Here is a 24,608-nt window from a genome sequence, read left to right on the forward strand (position 1 = left end):
TTACTAGTTAAGATTCTTCATATAAATATTGAGTAGGATCAAGAGGTCCCCTTTTTACCTCAAATACTGTAGCAAGGCCAGCTGGGCGCTGGCTGGCGATCAGTCATGATTCAGCAAAATACCAGAGATGTCATACAAATTGAGAATGAGCAATGGTGATTTCACTTCTAATTCACTTCCTCTTGCACTTTAAGACATTTTGATCTATTTGTTAACTAGAATGGCCCTCGGTAGAGTGCATACCCCCACCAAGCTGAACAGTTTACGTTTTGTATCCACTGATAGGCTGGATCTGGACCTTAACCAAAATCTAATCGGCTTGTTCTTGTCACCTGACCAACTCATCCACGTAATTTTGTCATAACTCGTCTACACCTTTTTGAGACATTATGTGATACGGGTATATCGTTTTTGGCTCAATCCCTCAATGGTGAAGAACATTTAAGTTTCGTCCGAATCTGTCCATGACTTTTTGAGATATTGTGCCATATGTCGTTTTTAGCCCTGTAATTCAATGGTGAAGAATCACAAATGAAACTAGAACGCCACTCAGTAGAGCGCATACTCCCGCCGTGGGTTTAGTTAGAATAATATGTTTTGTTTAACATCCCCTCTCCCCAAAACAATAAATGAAAAAGAAAGTAAGCCCTAACTGTCAGAGAATTTCTTTTGATATATCTCGGAATTAGAGGAGAAAAACATCATTTAAGAATAAGAATAAAAGCTTTCATGCAGTAAAACAGAAAAAATCTTTCCCAAAAAAAATTCCAAAATTTTTTCCTGGATCCGGAATAATATCCTGAGCTTCACCAAAAACTAATCAATTCTTCCTTATCCCAAGGGCAATCATCCCACCAACTTTCATCCAAATCCGTTCAGAACTTTTCCAGATATCTTGTTCACAATCACACGAACACACACACACACACATGGACGGACACGATCGAATGCATTACTCCCTAGCGGGAGTAATAAACCTGAAAATCGCAGAGCCAGAACTGGAATTATTTATTTGGTCTGGGAAGCTCATGCGAGGTTTCTTCTTCTTCAGCCTCTCACAACCCTGGGTGAATATGCGATCTTTTTTTTAAAAGTTGGAATTTTGCCAAATCTGTTTTATTCGTTTGTTAATATACCTCAGCCGTTGACAAATCTGGAACTAAGTCTATATAAGTTCATCAAATACTGACACCGCAAATGACATTCACTGAGCTAAATGTTGATATCTCTTCTGAGGTTAAAAAAAAAAACAGTTTTAAAGCATTATACGTATCAAACAATACATTTTATGAAACGGGGAAACCTAATACACATTTTGGTGGTTTTAAAATGACAGAATATGTCTTTATTAGAAAAAAAAAAAAATTAACATTGAAGACGACGCTGCTAAAAAAAATACACCGCTCTTACGCATAACCACGAGTTTAAACTACATTTACAACAAATATGAAAACTATTTTCATATCACAATGTTAAATATAGAATATATAGAAGATAATGTTAAAAAAAATTGAGCCCTGTCTTCCAATGGTAAAAAAATCCTTCAAAAAATTCCTGGATCGGGAATAATATCCTGAGCTTCACCAAAAACTAATCAATTCTTCCTTATCCCAAGGGCAATCATCCCACCAACTTTCATCCAAATCCGTTCAGAACTTTTCCAGATATCTTGTTCACAAACACACGAACATACGAACACACACACACACGGACAGACACGATCGAATGCGTTACTCCCTAGCGGGAGTAATAAACCTGAAAATCGCAGAGCCAGAACCAGAATTATTTATTTGGTCTGGGAAGCCCATGCGAGGTTTCTTCTTCTTCAGCCTCTCACAACCCTGGGTGAATATGCGATCTTTTTTTTAAAAAGTTGGAATTTTGCCAAATCTGTTTTATTCGTTTGTTAATATACCGCAGCCATTGACAAATCTGGAACTAAGTCTTTATAAGTTCATCAAATACTGACACCGCAAATGACATTCACTGAGCTAAATGTTGATATCTCTTCTGAGGTTAAAAAAAACAAAAGTTTTAAAGCATTATACGTATCAAACAATACATTTTATGAAACGGGGAAACCTAATACACACTTTGGTGGTTTTAAAATGACAGAATATATCTTTATTATAAAAAAAATAAATGAACATTGAAGACGACGCTGCTAAAAAAAATACACCGCTCTAACGCATAACCACGAGTTTAAACTACATTTACAACAAATATGAAAACTATTTTCATATCACAATGTTAAATATAGAATATATAGAAGATAATGTTTAAAAAACATGAGCCCTATCTTCCAATGGTAAAAAAATCCTTCAAAAAATTCCTGGATCGGGAATAATATCCTGAGCTTCACCAAAAACTAATCAATTCTTCCTTATCCCAAGGGCAATCATCCCACCAACTTTCATCCAAATCCGTTCAGAACTTTTCCAGATATCTTGTTCACAAACACACGAACACACACACACACACGGACACGAGTGAATGCATTACTCCCTAGCAGGAGTAATTATCATATATCCGGCTCCTAATCTTCAACAAAATCGAATGAATTTTTCCTTATGACACATCCAACCTGTCCACCAAGATTCATCTAAATCGGTCCACAGTTGTTTGCGATATCGTGCTATGTATGTATCGTTTTTGGCCCTATCTCTCAATGGTGAAGAATCACAGTCTAAGATTTTCCGGATTTTACGGAAAATCATAGAATCCTAGAAATCCTCGAAAAATCCGGATTTTCATCAAAATCTAATCAATTCGTCCTTGTCACACCCAACGTATCCACCACATTTCGCCAAAATCTGTCCACAGCCTTTTTAGATATCCTTCTCACAAACAGGCAGGGGTGAAAACATAACCCCCGTCCACCTTTGGTGGTGGAGGTAATTAGATGCCGCAAAGGGTAAGATTTATTGGTCAAATATGGTCAAACAATGAAATGATTACGAATGAGCAGCATTTCTTCAGTAATTGACAATAACCATTTGCCTTGCAATGTTGCGGTTCCGTTTTGCAATCACTTCCCCAACAATAACTTAGTATTTCCAAGAAGCTTATACATGTGAAACTTTGCCCGTTAATACAGTTGAATGTACAATCTCCTTTTTTTTTGGCCAAAATGTGGTCTCAAGATAAGTCGGAGTAAATGTTAGAAATCTTTTTGTTTTGCTTTTGTCCAGGGACATTTCACGTGTCTTGGGGAGGGAGGGTGGACTGTATTGGCTTGCGTGAAATTCCTTGGAAACAAAATCAAAAACAAGCTCCCCTTTCCTCCCCTTTCACCCTGCCCGCAGCGCAAGTCCTGAGGAGGATTGTCATACGGCCTTGACATCTCCACCAGAATTGCATCATATGGCTTGGAGTGGAGTGGTGGACCCCGAGGCCGGCACACTTGTGTAGTGAGGACGATGAGAATGGGGAAAAGAAACGAGGCAGGAGAAAAAGTGTCATTTCCTAAACCAACAGATCTTCCCAGGAATGTAAAAAAAAAAAAAACAAAAAAAAAAAACAGCTTCGGTTTAGGCAGAGATTATGAGATCCATGAACGAAGTACAGTAATTGGACCACAAGGACCAGCTAGCTGAATGGTCTGTCTGAAGGAGAACCTGCTGTTATAATGTGAATCCCTTCGCACGAGTTGAAACCTTAGGTAATGAATCAGGCCTAGAATAAGAATGCACCTTTCACTTGTCCTTGAATGTATCAACGTATTTCCTTGAATCAGGGAAAGGTGTATGCTGCATGTGTGAGAAGTGTTATGATTTATGGGAGCGAGACATGGGTAATGAATGTAGAGCAGCAACGAAGGCTGGAAAGGGTGGAAATGCGAATGGTTCGGTGAATGTGCGGAGTATCGTTGAGAGAGAGGAAGACAAATTATGAATTGTGAAAGATGATGGGAATAGAGCCTGTGATGGATGCTGTGAAGAGGAACAGGTTGAGATGGTTTGGTCATGTGTTGAGGAAGGATGAAAGTGACTGGTTGAGAAGAGTGATGGAAATGAATGTAGAAGGAAGTAGAGGACGGGGAAGACCGAGAAAGACTTGGCTAAAGATGGTGGAAGAAGAAATGCGGGCAAGGGGGTTAACAAGGGGAGATGCAGAAAATAGGGCAAAATGAAGAAGATTGTCATGGGGCCCGCAAGGCTAACCCCCGCTCTAGCAGGGAAAATGGCCTTAAAATGCCTGGTGTGTGTTATTGTACTTGTCCTTGAATGGCGTCCATTATCTGCCACTTGATTATTCCATGAACATTAAGAATTCCTTCCTTGATCTCCATTGGCAATTGCAAAGGTGCCGTTCTCTTTCAAAGGCGACGAACCAACGAGGTTTCCTGTAGAATGTGAAATATCTAACGTATTTGTAGCATCAATAATGTCAAAGTGAAATGCTAAGTGGGTAGTTTTAATGTGAGCAACTTGTAAAGATAAATACAAATATAAATCCATGCAATGTTATTTTATGTTTGAATAAAAGTGGGCATTGATTGGCTGACGTTTCCAGGCTAATAGGGTGTCCCATGTCATGAGTTGTATCTGATGTCAGAAGCACAAAACAACCAAGGACTCGAAATTTGAAACAGATTTTAATGGGTTTTGTTTGGCGAATGGGAAAATTTTAATCTGATCTTTATTAGGTATCATTTGCTAATGCTAGGGCCGGAGTTAAATATTTTCTTCAAAACAAAGAATACCATGTTTTACTGTTTCATGTTAAAGGAATATGGTTTTTACTAATACTACATTTTAAAAAGACAACCCTCCACCCAAAAAATATTTTCACAACTTATTGCAATTGTATTGAATGCACATCCCATAATATGCTTCATCGGTGCAAAACAGATCCTCTTTTCTCCCCACCCCATAATGCTTCAGTGCTTAAATCATTGTGCACAATGTACCATCATGTGTCCATTAGAATAAACCCTTCATGCGGCAGTTATGATGAACCCCCCACGCACGCGTTATGATGAATCCATCACGCACCTGTTATCATGAACCCGTCACGCACCCGTTATGATGAACCCATCACGCACCCGTTTTGATGAACCCGTCACGCACCCGTTTTGATGAACCCGTCACGCACCCGTTTTGATGAACCCGTCACGCACCCGTTTTGATGAACCCGTCACGCACCCGTTATGATGAACCCGTCACGCACCTTTTATGATGAACCCGTCACGCACCCGTTATGATGAACCCGTCACACACCTGTTATGATGGATCCGTAATGCATGCGTTATGATGAACCCATCACGCACCCGTAAACCCGTCCCAGTGAACCCGTCACGCACCCGTTATGATGAACCCATCATGCAACCGTTCTGGTGAATCCGTCAAGCACCCGTTATGATGAACCCGTCACGCACCCGTTATGATGAACCCGTCATGCACCTGTTATGATGAACCCATCACGCACCTGTTATGATGAACCCATCACGCACCCGTTATGATGAACCCGTCACACACCCGTTGTGATAAACCCATCATGCACCCATTATGATGGATCCATAACGCATGCGTTATGATGAACCTGTCATGCACCTGTTATGATGGATCCGTAACGCATGCGTTATGATGAACCCATCACGCACCCGTTATGGTGAATCCATCACGCACCCGTTATGGTGAATCCGTCACGCACCCGTTATGGTGAATCCGTCACGCACCCGTTATGGTGAATCTGTCATGCACCCATTATGATGAACCCACCACGCACCCGTTATGGTGAACTTCACTCACCCGTTACTAGGAAACCATAACTCACCCTCAATGGTGTAACCGATACATGCTTGTGATTATGAACCTGACATGCACTTGTTATGGTGAACTCGACACACGCCCGTGATTATGAACCAGTCACGTCCTTGTAATGCCACCAGTCACCAGTCACCAGCCACCAGTCACGTCCTTGTAATGATGAACATGTCATGTGCCCGTTATGATGTACCTGCCGCATGTCTGTTATGATGAATCCTTTTTTTTTTTTTTTCACGCAAACGCTACCCTCCCCCTTCGTTCTCCCTCTCATTTCTCCCTTTTGTCAACTAACATATCACTTCCTCCTCTACGCCCCCTTCCCACAAGGCTCATCACATCTATAGTGGCTCATACTCCTCCCAGAAACATGAGGAAATACAAGAAACTTCAATGCAGGAGGCGGCCATTAAGCCCATCAAGCCTGAACAAATCATGAAAACATCATAGTACTCCCTCATCCTCACTACTTCCACATACATATCCAACTCAATTTCAAAACTACCCACTGACACTACTGTCATTACCCTGGCAGAAGACCATTCCATGCATTCACTGCTCTGAGTTAATTTTAATTAAGTTAATTAATTTGTTAAACATGACCTCCCTTAGTAGTTCCGTGCTCACTACCTTCAATTAGTTTGAAATTGTTCAAATGGTTTTCTACCTGTTCTTTAATTAACGGCTCAAACATCTTCTTGCCAACTGAAGTCAAGCAAGCAGGTTTATGGTTCCACAATTCTTCTCTGAGGCCTTTCTTAAATAACTAGAGAGTTCATAGAACATTTTACCCCACACAGTCTTGAGATAAATGTAATAATTAGAATGGCACTCAGTAGAGAGCATACCTCCACCTGGTTGGCCATATCACTCAATGGTAAAGAATCACTTAAAAAATTATACTAGCCGGATCTGAATCCGGATCTTCACCAACATCTAATCATTTAGTCCATGTCACATACCTAACTCTCTGCCAAATTTCGTCCGAATCCGTCCCCAACTTTTTGAGATATTTTGTTCACAAACAAACGGACAAACAAACAGACAGACAGACAGGGGTGAAAACATAACCGACATCCACCTTTGGTGACGGAAGTAATAATATAACTAGAGGAAAACTATAAAACAGCAAGACATGGTGGGGCCTATATGCGGCAAATTTGATGTAAAATGTCGTGGTGATGTAAAATGCCGTAATATTTTGGCCAAGTATTGCGAAATGGAAGGGTTTTAAAAGTTCCAAGAAGGTGATTTGTGTTCTTGTTCAAGTATATGATTAAATTGAAATAAAATAAAAAATGGAAATTTAAAGGTCGTAGAAAAATAAATCCAGAAGTTTACGGATATTGATGCAGTGTCTTATACACCACTTTATTTAACATTTTACATTAGTTATTTATGGCCTGTTGTTTGTGTCCTTTATGACATTCTTAATAGTAAGTCATTTGGATAGATTTTAAATTTTGTTTGATTGCTAGACAGGCAAAATCACAAACATACTGTACATCTCCCCAAGAAACAAAATCAAAGCCATAAAACAACTCACAGTGCCAGTGTTCCAATACAGCTGCGGAATAGTAAACTGGCCACAAGCAGAAATCAACAAACGAGATATCAAAACAAGGAAACTCCTCACCATCCACAAAATGTTCCACAAAAATCAGTGCATCCTGAGAATGTACCGGCCAAGACAAGGTGGAGGTAGTAGACTGATGGAGCTTAACCAAGTGCACAGAGTGACAACTGTCAGATTGGCTGATCATGTGAGAAGTTGAACAGACTACCTAATCCAATTTGTATCAAACACGGAAACGGCAAACCAGAAAAGGTATTGTTACGGACACGACTTAGATGTTGCTTGACCGAGCGGAATGGCCACCGTGTTCGCACAGTTTACCCGATTACACTCGAACGTTGGCCGAATCGCGCTACGCTAAATCAATGAAGGAAAGGACACAACGGCTGGGATTAATGCAACGACACAAGGGGTACAGTTCTCAAGACCTCCAGAGGAGGATATAATATTGGTGATGCAGAAACGGGTAGATTACACGGTAAGAGGTAAAGCACAGAAAAATGGGCACTTAGACACAGTCTTATCTTATCCCTGACAGACCACAGACAAACGGGACAAGACTGACTTACACAGGGATTGATGGCAAGGAAGGGCAGGCAGTCGATAGCACAAGGTGCACCTTGGCTCAGGGGCAGAATCAAACGCGGTCCGGTCCAGAGATGCGGGGAGGTATTCAGCGCTTGGAGGTGGCGTCTTCTCTCTCCGTGCTGGGGGCGCATCTGACGTCACCTCCCTCTTCCTGCGCATGTCCCGCGGGGAGTGACACGCCCTCGGCTCGTTAGCTCCGCCCCAGATGGAATCGGTCCGCCGCCTCCATTGGGTGCGGGGGGTTACCGGGCTCCGCCCTTGACGAGGAGCTGACAGCGAGCCCCTGCGTGGTAACCCCGTCGGAGCACATGCTCGATGGCGGCTAACCAAGCCGGAGTGAGGACGCACACTCCCCGCGCCGCCGCCGCTGTTGTTGTTGTTGTTGTTGTTGTTGTTGTACCATGAGGAAGAGCTGCGGGGAGGTATTTGGAGGTCCTAAACTTTCTAACGGTGCCATACAATCACATTCTGGTGCAACGAAGAGTCAGAATTAATGGAAACGAGTCCTTAACTGACATAGACTAAGAATAACTAGCAAGATGTCCTATAGTTGTCTACGTGAGATGCGGTGAACCTGGATGCGACATTTAATGGGGGAAATAGGGGAAGGTCGGGGCTACAGAGTGTTGTTTACAGACAATGGGACTAGGGAATGGGGGATTGGGGATAGTTGGGAAGTATTGGGGAAATAGGGGAATATTTACAAGCGGATATGGATGGAGGCCAAATCCCATATCCGCAACATTGCACCCTTCTCTACCTCGGGGCGCCCCGACCCGATAAATTTTTACCTACGTTAGTGTGGCACTCAGATGTAGTTCCCTCTACTATTAACTCAACCCTGAGTGCGACAGTTTTACAGATGTTCACAAATGAGTAAATATGTCCCCCTGCGACGTTGCACCCTTCTCCTCACAGAAACACACCCACAGGATAACCAAATCGTGGAAAGAATCCTCAAACTAAACATACAGCCGGTAGGGAGCATCATTTATACAAGACTACACTGATATTTACACTACGATCCAGGACCTGTTTTTGGAGGAACACATGCAGATGTTATGCATAGAGAGAGCACGCATGCCAGCATCGATACACCAACCCACGAGTGCTCTGTGGCCTTACGGCCTTTAATAATGTGCAGAGCACCCCATCCAAGCACCAAAAGCACCACCCCATACATACAGTCAGCACCATCCGGTGCACCAATAAAGTGTTCATAGTCACCGGTGGTGTCGCAGCCGGCCGATGTTCTGCCGCTGGTCTTGCCTTCATGTGGTGTACTTGGCCTTCTGGCTTCTTTAAAAATAAAGAAAGGCGCCAACCGCGTCCATTTCTGAATTGTGGCCGTCAGGGGGCCAACTATAAGTGGTTCACCTGTATGGCATAGGTGCCACGTTGACCCAGATGTCCATCAACGGGTGGTGCTTGCCCGCAAAAGAACTGCGGTCCATGGTGGGCGGCCACAAAAATTGCGGTCCATATGGTGTATCGATCCAGGCAGCAAGCAGCGAAAGTACAGGCCCACAACTGCAGAGCCAGCACCTCTCTCTCCTCTCTCTCTGCCCCAAAGCCAGATCCTCGGAGGTGGGAGACAAAAGAAGAAGACAAGTGAGTAAGGTGGTAAGGGCGCAAAAGTGCACGCAATACAAGGTGATGCACACTGGGGGCACATGGGAACCAGGTGAGACAGGTACGTTCCTACCGTACGCCCCCCCCCCCCCACCAGGTAACCTACATTGCCCCTCCCTTACCCCTTACTGTATCCACAAAACACAACACTACCCATAAACATCTACTTTACACATCAACAAACGTCCCTACTGTCTTCCCCGTTCCTCCCATAAACCAAATTCGTCTTCTCTCCCTCCTAACCAATCAAATTTGCCATTTCCAACTCTCATCAAAATTTGCCATCTCCAACTTAACATCAAAATTTGCCATCACCAATTCATCATCAGTCCCTCCTAAGGAGGGAGAGATGGAATCACCCCAATGTCTTATCCACGTCGTGATGCGTCTCACGAATCCAACAGCAATTCTCATTTCCTGCAACACAGAACAAAGAAAACACAGGTGTGGAGTCATCATCATCACCTCAGGTAAGTGGCTGCGTATGGTGCGACAGGTTCATCAATCCTAACTATTTCCTAAATGACTTTAACAACTTTACATTACCCGGGGTCTTTCCCTGCCAATCCATTGGCCAACTTACACTATGGGTTCTAAAAACCAATTCCCATTGACCAAACTGTGGTGCTTCTCAATTTGGGGTCTCACTCCCCCGATTCAACACTCGGTGCTCTCGCACAATTTCTGGGCTGTGACGTGTAGCTCTCCCAGCAGGTCTACCCACCTGCACACCTCCACCACTGTAGTTGCCACCCGAGCTTACCTGCTCCTCACCCTAACCTAACTAACTGGGGAAGGCCCTCTCGCACTCTCACCCCCTCAGTGCCCTCTCTGGCACGGGCTGCCCGATCCACACCCGGGATCCTCAGGCACCCACTGACACTAACGGCTCCCAGAGCCCACCTGCGGCCTCACCTGGCCGACATCCTCACAGTGGTGGAGTGCCCAACCAACTACACACACTAACAGGCTACACGCCCAGCCATTTCCACAACACTAATGCACCCATCCACAATACCATTCTGCAACCGCACCACAGATGCCAATATCCAACCACAATTTACCTATACCCTCTACCTAACACTTACACTACCCGCCCCGGTTATCCGTGATGGGGGTCCACTCTTCCCCCATTCACACCTTCGCACCATGCACACCACTCCGTACCACTTACTCCATGTATTCCACACACCTGTACTTGCACACCTGTGCTCTCACACCTGGTGCCACCTGCACCCTTCTCTCCCCAAGCGCATTCGCGCTGATCCACAACACTCACTACTCATCCACTGCTCCACACACCTGTCCAGTTCTCACACAGCATCATCTGAACTACCTGTTACCCTGCTAACTTAGTGCTCCCCGTCTTCCCTTTAAACTAAGCACATACCACGTCATTATCATCCACACTAAACTACCTGCATCCCCACTACAGGTATCAGTCACTAACTAAACTTAACGTTACCTACTGTCATCTTCGCTAGCTCCCTATCAATATAACCTAACCCACCCGGGCTAGTTTCCACTGCCATACACCCCATAATCTATAGCGCATTTGCCCCCCTTTGTGAGGGATGACAGAGTTGCCATCCCACCACATCGGGCATCTCCCAATACCAATTTGGCACATCAAATTTCAACAAATCAAAAATTTGCCAATCACTACTCATCATCTGCCAATCATTACTGCCAATCCTTTGCCAATCATCAAATTTTGTTTTTCTCTAATTTTGGGTCCAAAACACTAACCTCATCACACAGTCTACTCACTAATGCCTCTCGGTGCGCCAATTCCTGTCCAAAGCCCGGCTTCGTAAAGCCGAGCAATGAATGCGGGTTGTTTGGTGCCAGCGGCTGGATACGTCCCGCATTCGGGGCAGGGACGGGGGCTTACCCGGGCCGAGATCCCACGCACCACCTCGGCGTGGAGCCATCCAATGTCCCGATCTCGACCTGCCGGCACGTCTCAATAGAAAGTGGTCGCCATGACGACCCTTCCTATCGGGCTGCCCGTTCCGCCTAGTGGAGCCCGGATGCGGCCGTTCCACGCGAGGCCCAGCGTGGATCGCGCACGGCGGTCCTTTCGAACCCGCCGTGGCTCGGATCCCCGCTGGTCCTCGCGGCACGCGAAGCTGCCCGACGCGGACCGAGGGCCCGATTCGGCTATAAGTCGTTCTAACCTCTAACCCGGTTACCGTCGATGCTTCACCTGCATGCTCACAAGCATACGCTACCCCTTTCTTGCTCATACCTCCTGCTGTTCCCATGCTCCTCGTACCTTTCCTTACACACCCAGGTACACTCATTCCGCTCACCGACTTGGTCACACACCTGCCCACCGAACACCTTGGCACACATTCGTCGCTCGCACACCTCACCAACACACCTCTTCACGCCCCCTCCACGGTCACCTCTTCTGTGACAATCACAGGTGTGCCCTCACTCGCACACCCAACCACGTGCCTCACTACCAATTCCAGCGTGCATTCCCACACACGCTCTACCATTCCAGGTGTGCATCCTTCCATTCCAGGTGTACATCCTCGCTCACCTGTCACAACTAACTCACGCTCCATGTCACTCTCACTACTCTCACCTCCACTCTTGGTCGCGCACTCACCCTTACTCTCGACAGCACACTCCTTCCTCATGCACCCGTCCGTTACACACCTTTCTCGCGCACACTCTCCCGTTACACCCTCTGTAACACTCACCACAGGCGTGCATTCTTCCTTACTTTTGACAGCGCACTCTTTCTCCATGCCCCTGTCCGTCACACATCTTTCTCGCACACCCTCTCCCGTTACATCCTCTGTAACACTCACCACAGGCGTGCATTCTCCCTTTACACCCTCCGTAACACTCCTCACTACGCGCTTCCAGGTGCTCCCTCGCACACGCGCTACGACCGACTCACTCTCGACAGCACCCTCACTCCTTGGCACGCACTTTTTCCTCACACACCCCAGAGTCAGACTTTCTCGCACACCTCCTTTTTCGCACACCAGACCTGTCGCACACTTCACCAACGGCCTCTCACGAACACCCGGGTCCATCTCGACCCCCAAGCTTCTTAAATCACCTGGCGCATCATACGCACGACCATATTGGTCACCACTTACACCGGGTCCTCTTCCTCTTCGCTTCTCCTCCATCACCTGCGAATCCCTCATCCGGTTAATGAGCACATCATCACGATCCAAACACAGACTTTGGACCAATTCTTTTACCTCCTCTTTTATCTCTTTCTTATCCCCTCTCCGTCGCTTCTTAATTTCGCTCACCCCCTTCTTCCACTTCTTCTAATTTCTGCTTCACCTCTTTTATTTCCCGGTACGTCTCCTCAAGTTCATCCTCTAAGGCTACCTTGACCGTTTCCATGTGCGTCCTCACCTGCCGGTCCTTCGTCTCCATTACCTCTATCACCTCGTCCAACCTCGTTGTCAGTCCCTCACGTACCATCTGACATTGCCTCTGTGTCGCTATCAAGTCATTTTTTAGGTCATTTTGTGTCGCTTTTAACCCTCCTATTACCGCTGTGTTCTTCTTTACCTGGTCCGTTAGTTCTTTTTGTCCCTCCGTCAGCTGTTCCACTCCCAGCGTCAACTCCTCTATACCACCTTGCAATTTTACAGTCCCCTTTCTCACCTCCTTCTCCATGCGCTCCTTACAGTGCCTCACCTCCTCGCGCACTCCTCCGACCTCCTCACTCACACCTCTTCTGATCTCTTCTCCCATCACTTGCATCTCCTGCCCAGATGCCACCCTCATCTGCTCCATTTCCTCCCTGTGAGCATCCAATTTAGTTTCTACCCCCATTCTGACCCCCTCTATCTGCTGCCCCATTTTTTTAACTTCCCTTTCCGCTTGGTCCCTCATGTCCCTCAATTTGCCTTCCATACTGTTTTCTAACCCCTCTAACCCCTTTTGCATCCCTTCCATTTGATTCTCTTGAGCGGCCATTCTGTTTTCTACCCCCATTAACCCATTTTTCACCTCTTTTATCCCGTTGTCTAACCCCTCAAATTTGTCGTCTAACTTCCCAAATTTCTTGTCTAATCCCTTAAAATTATTGTCTAACCCCTCACCGGTACCCCTCGCTTCGTCCCTCATTACCCCCATTTGCTCACTCTGAGCCTCTATACTGTTTTTCAAACCTCCAATTTGGTCTCCCATTTGTCCCATAAGGGCCCCCATCATTCTGTTTTCCATTTCTTCATTATTCTTGTCCATAAGGGCCTTCATTTGCATAAAAAAAAGGTTCAAATCCACCGGTGGCGCTACTACGGTCGCGGGCGCGGTCGCCGTGGCCATGTGCGAGGCGCCATTTTGCGCGCCCGTAACCTCGTGCGCGACGACGCTATTTTGCGAACCTGCCACCCTCACTGCTTCGCTCCCCTCTTGTCCCTCAATTTGGTCCTGGATCGAACCTGCCTCACTCTCCTCTACCGGAACCCAGCCGTCTTGATCTGCCATAGCGCGACTTTCAAAATTCGGGTTTTTATTTTTGTAAAACACAATCAAATTTCGCCGTTAATAATTTCGAGCGCGTGAAGCGCGCTTCGGGTCCGATCTCACTTCCCGACACCAATTGTTACAGTACTAACACAATTGGTGTTCCAAAATTTGGGCTAAATAAATTTAGTCCCAGGTTCGAATCCAACTCCTGACAACCAATTGTTACGGACACGACTTAGATGTTGCTTGACCGAGCGGAATGGCCGCCGTGTTCGCACAGTTTACCCGATTACACTCGAACGTTGGCCGAATCGCGCTACGCTAAATCAATGAAGGAAAGGACACAACGGCTGGGATTAATGCAACGACACAAGGGGTACAGTTCTCAAGACCGGAGGAGGAGGATATAATATTGGTGATGCAGAAACGGGTAGATTACACGGTAAGAGGTAAAGCACAGAAAAATGGGCACTTAGACACAGTCTTATCTTATCCCTGACAGACCACAGACAAACGGGACAAGACTGACTTACACAGGGATTGATGGCAAGGAAGGGCAGGCAGTCGATAGCACAAGGTGCACCTTGGCTCAGGGGCAGAATCAAACGCGGTCCGGTCCAGAGATGCGGGGAGGTATTCAGCGCTTGGAGGTGGCGTCTTCTCTCTCCGTGCTGGGGGCGCATCTGACGTCACCTCCCTCTTCCTGCGCATGTCCCGCGGGGAGTGACACGCCCTCGGCTCGTTAGCTCCGCCCCAGATGGAATCGGTCCGCTGCCTCCATTGGGTGCGGGGGGTTACCGGGCTCCGCCCTTGACGTGGAGCTGACAGCGAGCCCCTGCGTGGTAACCCCGTCGGAGCACATGTTCGATGGCGGCTAACCAAGCCGGAGTGAGGACGCACACTCCCCGCGCCGCCGCCGCTGTTGTTGTTGTTGTTGTTGTTGTTGTACCATGAGGAAGAGCTGCGGGGAGGTATTTGGAGGTCCTAAACTTTCTAACGGTGCCATACAATCACATTCTGGTGCAACGAAGAGTCAGAATTAATGGAAACGAGTCCTTAACTGACATAGACTAAGAATAACTAGCAAGATGTCCTATAGTTGTCTACGTGAGATGCGGTGAACCTGGATGCGACATTTAATGGGGGAAATAGGGGAAGGTCGGGGCTACAGAGTGTTGTTTACAGACAATGGGACTAGGGAATGGGGGATTGGGGATAGTTGGGAAGTATTGGGGAAATAGGGGAATATTTACAAGCGGATATGGATGGAGGCCAAATCCCATATTCCGCAACAGTATTATTAAACCTCCGAGGAAAATATTTCTAAAGATAGGTGCGAATGGAAGATGTCACACAATAAACCAAAACAGCTACAAATACAGCTCCAATGATTGCAAAAAAGACAAAAGACAAATATAAAACGAAATATCAAGAGATATACACTGACAACTGGGAAAACGATAAAAGAGCAGGAAGGTATAAAAAAAGTGTTGGACAGATTGGGCTTAGACAAAGAAGGATCACTGGAATGGCTATAGAGAAGAGGTCAGATGAACTCGGATGAAGAACGAATCATTATAAATGCTCAAGACCAAGGACACCACACCAATGGCTTTAGGGAAGATTGTGGGACTGAGCTAATTGGATAGGTGTAGGTTCTGCAAGGTAGAAACAGAAAGCACGAGTCACCACCAATTGGGATGTAAAAAAACTCATGTCAGAACAGCTGTACACCCAAAGGCACAACAAGATATGTCAAGGGATCCACTGGCACATCTGCAAAAACTTCAATATCCCAGTTCCAGAAAACTCATGGAAATATGAACCAAAAGCAATAATTGAAAACAAGGAAGTAATTTTCACCTATGACCTAATGATCCCATCAAGCGTGAACATAGAAAACAAAGCATTGCGACTGGATATAATCTGAGGTACAAAAAGGAAAAGACAGCATTGATAATTGAGGTGTTAGTCCCCAGCGATTTTGGCCGAAGCAACGCGGAACTCAAGAAAATGACCAAATACCAGGACCTCACGAATGAAGTGAAAATATTCTGGAAGTTGAAGAGTGCCGACATTGTACCAGTGATAATGGGGCAATGGGAATGACAAAGAAGAACCTTAGAGAGATCTTAAAAACCATCCCTGGGAACATTACCACAAACGAACTAGAGTTGAAGGCTGTACAGGGAGGGCTCAGTGATAATCCTGAAAAGAGTCTTTGGAACAAAACTCTGAGACAAGAAAACTTCACAAACTGGTCCATGAATCAATTCCTTACTGAAATGGAGGTGGACGTTTCGAGACCTGGGAGGATTCCGTCCGTACTCCACCTCCTGAAACCCACATATGGAGATACCAACGTGCACACACACACACACACACACACACACACACACACACACACACACACACACACACACACACACACACACACACACACACATATATGTATGTATATATATATATATATATATATATATATATACACACATGTACACATATATATACACACATGTACACATATATATACACACATGTACACATATATATACACACATGTACACATATATACACACCCATGTACACATATATATATATATATATATATATATATATATATATATATATATATATATATACATATATATATATATATATATATATATATATATATATATATACACACACACACACACACACACACACACACACGAAGGTGGATACATCAATACCTGGTAGGGCTCCGTTCCACCTTCTCAAACCCGTATTTGGAGATAACCAACGACAAATGTATACACACACACACACACACACATATATATATATATATACACACACACACACACACACACACCTGAATGAGAGGGAAAAAAAAGTCAGAAATAAGTGCAATACATGTGTGTGCATGTGTGTATACGTGTGCACATGTGTGTGTATATGTCTCTACGTGGGTGTGGGTGTGTGTGTGTGTGTCTGTACGTGGGTGTGTGGATGTGTATGTACGTGTGTATGTGTCTGTACGTGTGTGTGTGGTGTTTGTATACATGTGAGTGTGGTGTATCTATATCTATGTGTGTATACGTGTACGTGTGTGTGTATTTTTGTTGTAATTCACGTCAATCTTGCATCTCTCTTGTAATTGTCTCTGACGTCTGAATTAGGCGGTGTAGCAGGCGATAGCTCATTGTGATGTACGTCAATGTATTATTTAATCGGCTGGTCTTTTTCATTACCATTTTGAAATCTAATGTGGCTAATCTTAAGTAATATCGTGTATTTTTACTATATACGTCATCAAATTTGTGCAAGAGCACGAAAACTTCCAGAAGAAATAATCCAAAATTACGAACATCTTCCGCGTCTCGTTTGGTCAGCGTGCGTCGGGACAGATTGACACGGTAAGCTGTTGTGCTCAAGGGTCGTGGGGTTTTGTATAAAAGGCTCGCCGCCTCGCCTACACCGACCACCGTCCTTTTCCTTTGGACGGTATTTGTCTCACATGTGCGCGGCGTGTCCTCTTTGTCCAAGCGGGATTTATGTAAATGAAATGTTTTGAGGAAATGTGGAGTGTACGGGTGGAGCCGTGTGGGACTGGGGTCTCAATAATGGGCGTACATATAGTCTCTATAGAGACAGTTTCGCACGACTTGAGACACGTAGATGAGCACGCGGAGTCGCGGATCGTGAAGATAGTATCGCGAGATTGGAGATTTAAACGTACAGGAATATGTGATGAACGAGAATGCGGCGACGGGCGTGGCTCTTTAACCCACTCTTTCTCTGTGGTGTTGTGCAGGCCATGGACGGCTTAATTTTAATGCACCTGCTATTTTAATTAACCACCGTTTATCCCGCTTTTTAGCGCGCATCGTGTGTTGTGCACTGAGGTCGCGTTCTATTGTGCGGTGTATAACTTCGATATCGTCGCTTGTTCGCTTGAGCGATTTCCATCGTCCGGCTTTAAGTTAAATTGGGGAACAAAGACGCGCACGTCGTTGTCTAGTTCTTGGTAATAGAAAGCGGTTTTTATTTTCATTCCTCATGGAAAAGTCGGCGTCATCGCAGATTATTTCCCCTTTACGTTCCGACCGACTGTTTATCTGCTCTGGCTTGACTTGAGCTGCTGTTCCGACTGATAACAGAAAAAGCACTTTTATCTTCGAGGAACTGAAGGAAAACCAGGGGAGATATTGAGGATTACCCACAAGGAACTTTGGCGCAGGAGGACATTCGCCCCATCATGCCTGTGCTGCACCAACCCCAGTATCATCACCCATCCACATACAGGCTACCTGTACCTATCATGCACATAAATCAATATATCCTATACCTATCTCACCATCTGTCCAATATATCCAGGTTTTTGATTTATACTGGGAATCGATCCTAAAACCATATTCTCTTGTAGATGCCGAGCACTGTGCTTCATGCTTACCCCCTCCACTCTTCCCCACCCCAGCCCCATATCTACAACCCACTCTCTTCCATTCGCCCTGCCCAACTTTATATGCATACATTTATCAAGAGCCCTTTAGGAGCTCTTGTACAATGTGCTTGTGTTGAACTGGCAGCACTCGGTAAAAGTTACCGAGGTCGTTTGTCTTCAGTGTCATGGCAGAAGAGCTGAAGGAGTCCGACAATCCTGTTCTGGCCTCTTGTGGTCACTCGGACCTGATTTGGCCACAGAAACTTCCTAACCCCGTTCAGAACTCCCGGGAACACCAAACGCTACACCGTGAGCTCATCTCGAACTACAAAACGTGAGTTGCGTACAAGTGTGATGCTTCAACAGCCCCAGTGAGGAAATCCCATTTGATGCTTGAATTTATTGAAATATTTTACACCCTTAACTTGACACCATCTTTTACACCATAACGGGTACATGACTGTTTATTGAAGTCTCTTACTTCGTGAAATTCATTGAAGTCTGAAGAATCTAATTGGACAAAAATGTACAGTGTCAGAGGTGCTGTATCATGGAGGATACACTCATAATATGAAGCAAACATCTTCCTCTGTCCCACCTGCAATGTAGGTGTTAATGCTCTGGAATACATTGACCTGATCTTAACGAAATTGACCTTTCTAGATAGCCTAGACCTAGATAAAGATGCATGTGTGCTTGATTTACATCATATCCCTCTGGGTTAAAGATCAAATGATGGTCTGGAAAAGAAAACAAAACGCGCGTTTTTTGTCATTGCTGAATTTTTGCGAATGTTCTTGCATCATGATAACGTACTTGTACTCATGTGCTGATGTTGTACACCTGATATTTGATTCATGTTCTTCACCTACACTTTTCGGATTGTGGCCTAATTAACAAAAAAAACACCTTTTAGATCATTACTTGAATAATTTTCCTCCGATTTTCATGATGTTGAGTTTTATGGATAGATTGTGTATCGGGACACGTTTTCTTAATTTACACTCAACCCCTAAATGTTAAAGGACAAGGTCATATGATGGTCCGAAAAAAATAAGGCCATCATCGGATCGCGGGTCAAGGGTAAGTTGCGGGCGGTCGTTTAGGGTAAATCTCCCCGGTCGGGAGAGGCTTGTCCTTGTGAATCGCTTTATGATCGCAGATATCTAGTTATAACTTGTTCTGCATGACGCCGCATCTGTAATACGATTACTTCAATGGTCCAAATTATCCTCACGCTGTCGTGTCAGCCAGGGTAGGTTTTCGGCCTACGTTTTTTGCGAAACAGCTGGCCAGGCCTGACGTTTGGCTGGAGCTGACTTGGGTAGCAATTTATCGCTTGCTTATAGCGGGGTGCCGGCGACAACTCCCCTACTCTTCGTAGAAGACACTGTGGGATCTTCTGACGTCCACCAAGTAATGCTCGCAGACGGGATACGCACCTTAACCACTATCCGAGGGAATGTGCACTTTGTGATGCAACTTCCGGCCTGCGAAACACCAATCCGAGTTTATAGTCTGCTCGGGAATCAAATGCAGACCAAACATCAAATTTTTAACAATGGAGACTCTGTTCATATTGTAATGATTATCTCAGTATGTGGGGTTAAAAATACCACGGTCTATTTAACAAAAGTGTTTATGGGCAGTACCCTTTCCACATTTCCTATTGGATTGGCGTGTGGTTGACCACCTTGCGACATTAAAGCCCTTTGTGGTTTATAATCATTGCAGTGCCTTTGTGCCCTTCCCTCAGTGATGAGGTTATTTTGGCAAAAAATAGTTTTGTGGGTCCTGTAATTAAAGGATCTGTTCTTGTTCTCGAGGTGTGACCCTGAGTAGCATAGAATGCTTTACAATGAAGGATATGACACTGCTGCCACCTATTCATGCATAGCCAAAGCAAAGTCGTGGCTTTCTGCAAATTGTTACGAAAGTATGGTTTTGTCCATGCGTCACACCGTTATCGTGTAATGCCACCTGTTTTAACATGTGCCTAGAGCCCCGCTGTACAACCTTCCACCCTTTTCTAATTTTCTGGTCCTTTCTGCGAATGCACGCTCAGGGGAAACTTGCCAATTAAAAAGCCTGAACTGCAGAAGGTGCTGGAGAAGCGCAAGTGGGAACAGGAGACACGGCGGAGAGTCGAGGAAAAGGAGCAAAAGTGTTCGCCGCTTGAGCTCGAGTTGCAGAAACGACAAATGAAGCTGCAGCAGGTGGGAATTAAAATATCCTTCCTTATTTACCATTTATTTACTTTGTAAACTTTTTAAGCCCCCCACACCCCCTTCCTCCCCAAACTCCAAACCAAGGATTTAATAAAAAAAACAAAAAAAACATGTACAGGGTAGATGTAAAACTGCAAATACAGGGTGACATGGTTCAATAGGTTCAATAGGGGTACCCAAAGACTACCAAAAATGTTGGTTAAAATTTGTGGGATTATTTTAAGGCCATCACACACAAGGTAAAATCCACTTTAAATTTTAACCTTTGTCTTGAATGCAACATCGAGATTGCATCGGAGGGATATTTGTAATACGTGGTGCACGCCACTTCTGGGTTGACGCCAATCCTGGTCAATTTCATATTGGTGATTAAATATACTGCATACTCTTATTAAATACGTATTTGTTAAACTCTTATTAAATACATATTTATTACCCCACGTCCAAAGTGCAGAGCTGGGTTATGCCGGCGGTTCACTCTGTCTCCAGATGTCAGCTGATGATGAGGAAACTACTTGATTTCAATTGAATGTTATTTGTTGAACACAAATCGGAACACAAACCTGCAGTTTAGTAGTACTTTGGCTTTGAATTTGGCAAATTGTACGGAATCTTGCCCCGATCATGCATCTGTGGAGAGGAGCAAGGTCATTTTTAAGTGGTGAAACCGCTTCAATGTCCTTCTTTCCACCCGTCCGTCAAAAAATGAAGAAGAAGAACCTTTCTAACCCACCGTTTTTTATTATAAAGGGTAATTCTAAGGAGTTATAAAGGGTAATGTTAATTGGTACTAAAGGGTAAGAGTAATTTGATTGGGTTCTAAAGGGTTTTGTTCGTTTGGAGGCCTTTCCTATTTTATATTTAAAATTCCAAACTGAACCACTTCCTTCAGAGACGGGTGCGATTTTGTACATATTATTTTTTATTTTTTTTACTCTGCCTGTTTGGAAGTCAAAACAAATCTAAAATCATACAAAATTGGAAGCTTGCTGTTTTTATGGATGTCATAAAGGACACAAATGGGCATGGATAACTCGTGTAACGTGTTATATAAGGTGGTGTAAAAGAGGGTACATCAATGGCGGTGAGAAGGTTTATTTATTTATTTTATTATTATTATTATTTTCTTTCTGCAGCCTCAAAAGTTTGTTTTTTTCAATTGGATGATATACTAGAACACTGGAACACAAACGCCTTAAGGCACTTTCAAAAACCTTCAGTTTAACAGTACGTGGACAAAATATTACACCATCTCTATGAATCAAATTTACCGCTCATGCTCTCAACGTTGGAGGAGGTTGAGATTCAGACAAAATCGCGGCTCGTAGAAAATAAAGATCGTGCTCGGAAACGCAAAGCAAGATTTGAAAAAAAAACCCTTCCCTTGTCCTTTTTCTCAAGACTGTCGGGTAAACTGTTCTATGAACTCTCCAGTTTTGTAATAAGTCATAAAAACTTGATAACTGTCATTTTCAATTTGCGACCTTGTTAATAAACTGACGACCTTCAATACGTCACACCTCATGCAATAAATATTACAATCTCCTCCTGCAAGGTATGAGTCTGATTAGCCTTGGTAAAATGGCAAATGCCAATTCCTCATTCTCTTCAGTGTGAGATGACTGTACAGTGGGTTTGCTTATAATTTTGTACATTCTTTTTATTTTTTTAAATACAAATTCAAGGCTCGTGGAAGAGCGAGAACATGGAACGGATCAGGACGCAACAGAACAAAAGGAACAGTAGGAAAAAGGGGGAAGCACTAACACCAATTGGTTAATTGGTTACGTATCAACAGAATTGGTGTTTTGGTTAGGAAGTTGTAAATGCACCGTTAAAAATGCAGGTGCATTTGTGCATGTATGTACCCGTAATTTTGAACACTGCAAACCATTCCTTACTCTTCCTTTTGTCAAAAAAGACCTTTGTTTTTAATCAACATTTGCTTCATTATTGTAAACCTTTCGGGGGCGTTGGCTCATAACATCATGGTGGTGTTCCATTGCGTGGTATCCTTGCTGCTACTAGGGCAGGATCTGACGTGCTGTAGAAATAAATGGACACAGCTCGAGATGTTGGCAAGAGTAGAGGATTGAGGGTGATGAAGGCAGGTGGGTGGAGAGGTTGGTTGAGGGTGGGAGTGTCGTCGTACGTCTTCCTCTGAAAGCAAATACCACATTAAGTGACCATCATGGCACAACCTGCTGCATCGGTTGATGCAGTTTTGAGCATCTTCTGTAAGGGCCTGATGATGGGGCCTCCTCTCCAATTGTGACAGATTCCATTGAAGTGCTAACCGTGTTCTCCCGAATGTGGAACAGATGGAGCTGGAGACGCTTCAGGCAGAGCAGGAGCAGCAGGATGCCCCCGAGTTTGTGAAGAAAAAGGGGGCATTGCGGAGCGTATTAACCCCAGCACAGGAGCCCAGCGTTTAATGGGAAGTCATTGTGAGCATGTGTCTGCAATTTGTTGGTGTAAGCAGTGCAATGGCTGCCATGGGTAGACACCTTATTTTGCAGCAACGATGCTTCTCGTTACAAATGGTGTGTTTAGAGCTGTCGGGTTGCTTTCTGAGCTTATTCCAGAGGACTTGCTTGGAACACGAGCAGCGGTGTCTGGGAAGCAATTTATATGTTTAGAAGTGGTGGGTCCTTGTACTGTATACAACGTGCTGCAGCAGAATCGAAACAAACAAAAAAAAACCCGCCTGTGGTCTCGTACCGCTGCCTTTCACGATGAATGATCTGCCTCAGAGAAAATGGCTTTGAGATTTGGATTGTTTTAACTCGAGACGATTCGTCCATTTAAACTTGTGATATCCCTCATCAATGTGATAAAAAAGTGAATTCTGGTACAGTATTACAAAATACCATAACATTTTTTTTCCATGCTCGTTTGGATTTTAACTTTGAGTTGCAGAGTCTGACACTTGAAACCTTGTAATTAATGAAACTCGTTGAAGTATTTAACAATTTGTGTTTGAATCGCACATGAAAAGGGAACCTGACGGATGAATCAGCCAAGGGATATTTATGGACCGTTTCCCAGCTGTTTACCTCCAGTGTGGGTTGTGTAGGAATATTTAGGGTTCATCTGCTTTGTGAATGTGCTGTACATGTTTTGTTTTCAGGTACTCGGGCTGTTTTCATTGGAGCTACCTCCATTTGGTACTGCAGAACCAATCAATTGCATTGGCATCAAACGTGGCGGCCATTAACGCTGTGATCCAGGTCCCGGGTGCTTTGCCTGTGGGCCTTGTTAAGTAAACCATTTGACTGACGTGGTACAGATTTTGGCTTCGGGTAAATCTGAGAAAAACAACCACACGGTTTGGAAGTTCACCGAGCATGTGGTTGAGTGGTTTGGGACCGAGTTAGAAATGTAAAAAAAATTGGTGTTGTAATTTAATGTAAAGTATGTGTGCCAAAGGTTGTCCATTTTGTTGAGGTTTATGAAAGCCTAATGTGCCATTGATAGGGAATTTCATGAATTGACCATTTGTATTATATGTCCACGGTTGTATAATTGCTCGAGCAAATTGCTTTATTTTTTATTTTTTAACACCACTGTGCTTGTATTTCACTCTGATTGTCAAGGTTTTTCTTCTGTGTTTGGTTGAAGCTATAAAGTCAGTTCTGGGTTTCTTATAGTTGAATATGGTTTCTCGTTAACACTTTTTTTGAGTACAGTATCTCATTGTTATGTGCATAGCCCTCACGTCATCCATTTTAGCCATAGATTGTAACCCTAGTTAAGAAACTGCTTCGACAGGAACTGACACTGCATAGAGCATGGTGCATGACTGAACTTGTGATACCCTCATTTATTCTTTCCCTTTAATTTCCCTCACATCCCTTTCCTGCTAGGAAACATATATTAAAACTAGAACACTCTTCAACGTCACCAGATGTGCCTCTGCCCACATTAGT

General features: G+C 44.3%; 2 protein-coding genes across 7 annotated transcripts in view; both read left to right on the forward strand.

Annotated features, from left to right (window-relative positions):
- The window catches only part of LOC137438012 (uncharacterized), a 68,319-nt gene extending 63,799 nt beyond the window's left edge, over positions 1–4,520 (forward strand). For all 4 annotated transcript variants that reach the window (XM_068132857.2, XM_068132858.2, XM_068132859.2 and 1 more), the window contains one exon: positions 3,306–4,520. In XM_068132857.2, coding sequence (XP_067988958.2) covers positions 3,306–3,411 — 106 coding nt within the window. In that variant the 3' untranslated portion in view covers positions 3,412–4,520. The remainder of the gene's footprint in view (positions 1–3,305) is intronic.
- On the forward strand, positions 3,403–24,334 carry FAM107B (family with sequence similarity 107 member B). 3 transcript variants are annotated; one of them, XM_068132864.2, is made up of 4 exons: positions 3,403–3,491; positions 18,633–18,785; positions 20,517–20,667; positions 23,001–24,334. In XM_068132864.2, exons 2-4 carry the CDS (start codon positions 18,637–18,639, stop codon positions 23,112–23,114), a joined length of 414 nt encoding a protein of 137 aa, XP_067988965.1. In that variant the 5' UTR covers positions 3,403–3,491; positions 18,633–18,636; the 3' UTR covers positions 23,115–24,334. The 3 variants fall into 3 exon arrangements, with proteins under 3 accessions (XP_067988965.1, XP_067988964.1, XP_067988963.2); XM_068132863.2 differs by lacking the exon at positions 3,403–3,491 and adding an exon at positions 3,529–3,661; XM_068132862.2 differs by lacking the exon at positions 3,403–3,491 and adding an exon at positions 16,942–17,423.
- Positions 24,335–24,608: the final 274 nt, after the last annotated feature.

This window comes from Myxine glutinosa, chromosome 12 (genome assembly GCF_964187855.1).
Source record: "Myxine glutinosa chromosome 12, kmMyxGlut1.1, whole genome shotgun sequence".
Classification (NCBI taxonomy): domain Eukaryota; kingdom Metazoa; phylum Chordata; class Myxini; order Myxiniformes; family Myxinidae; genus Myxine; species Myxine glutinosa.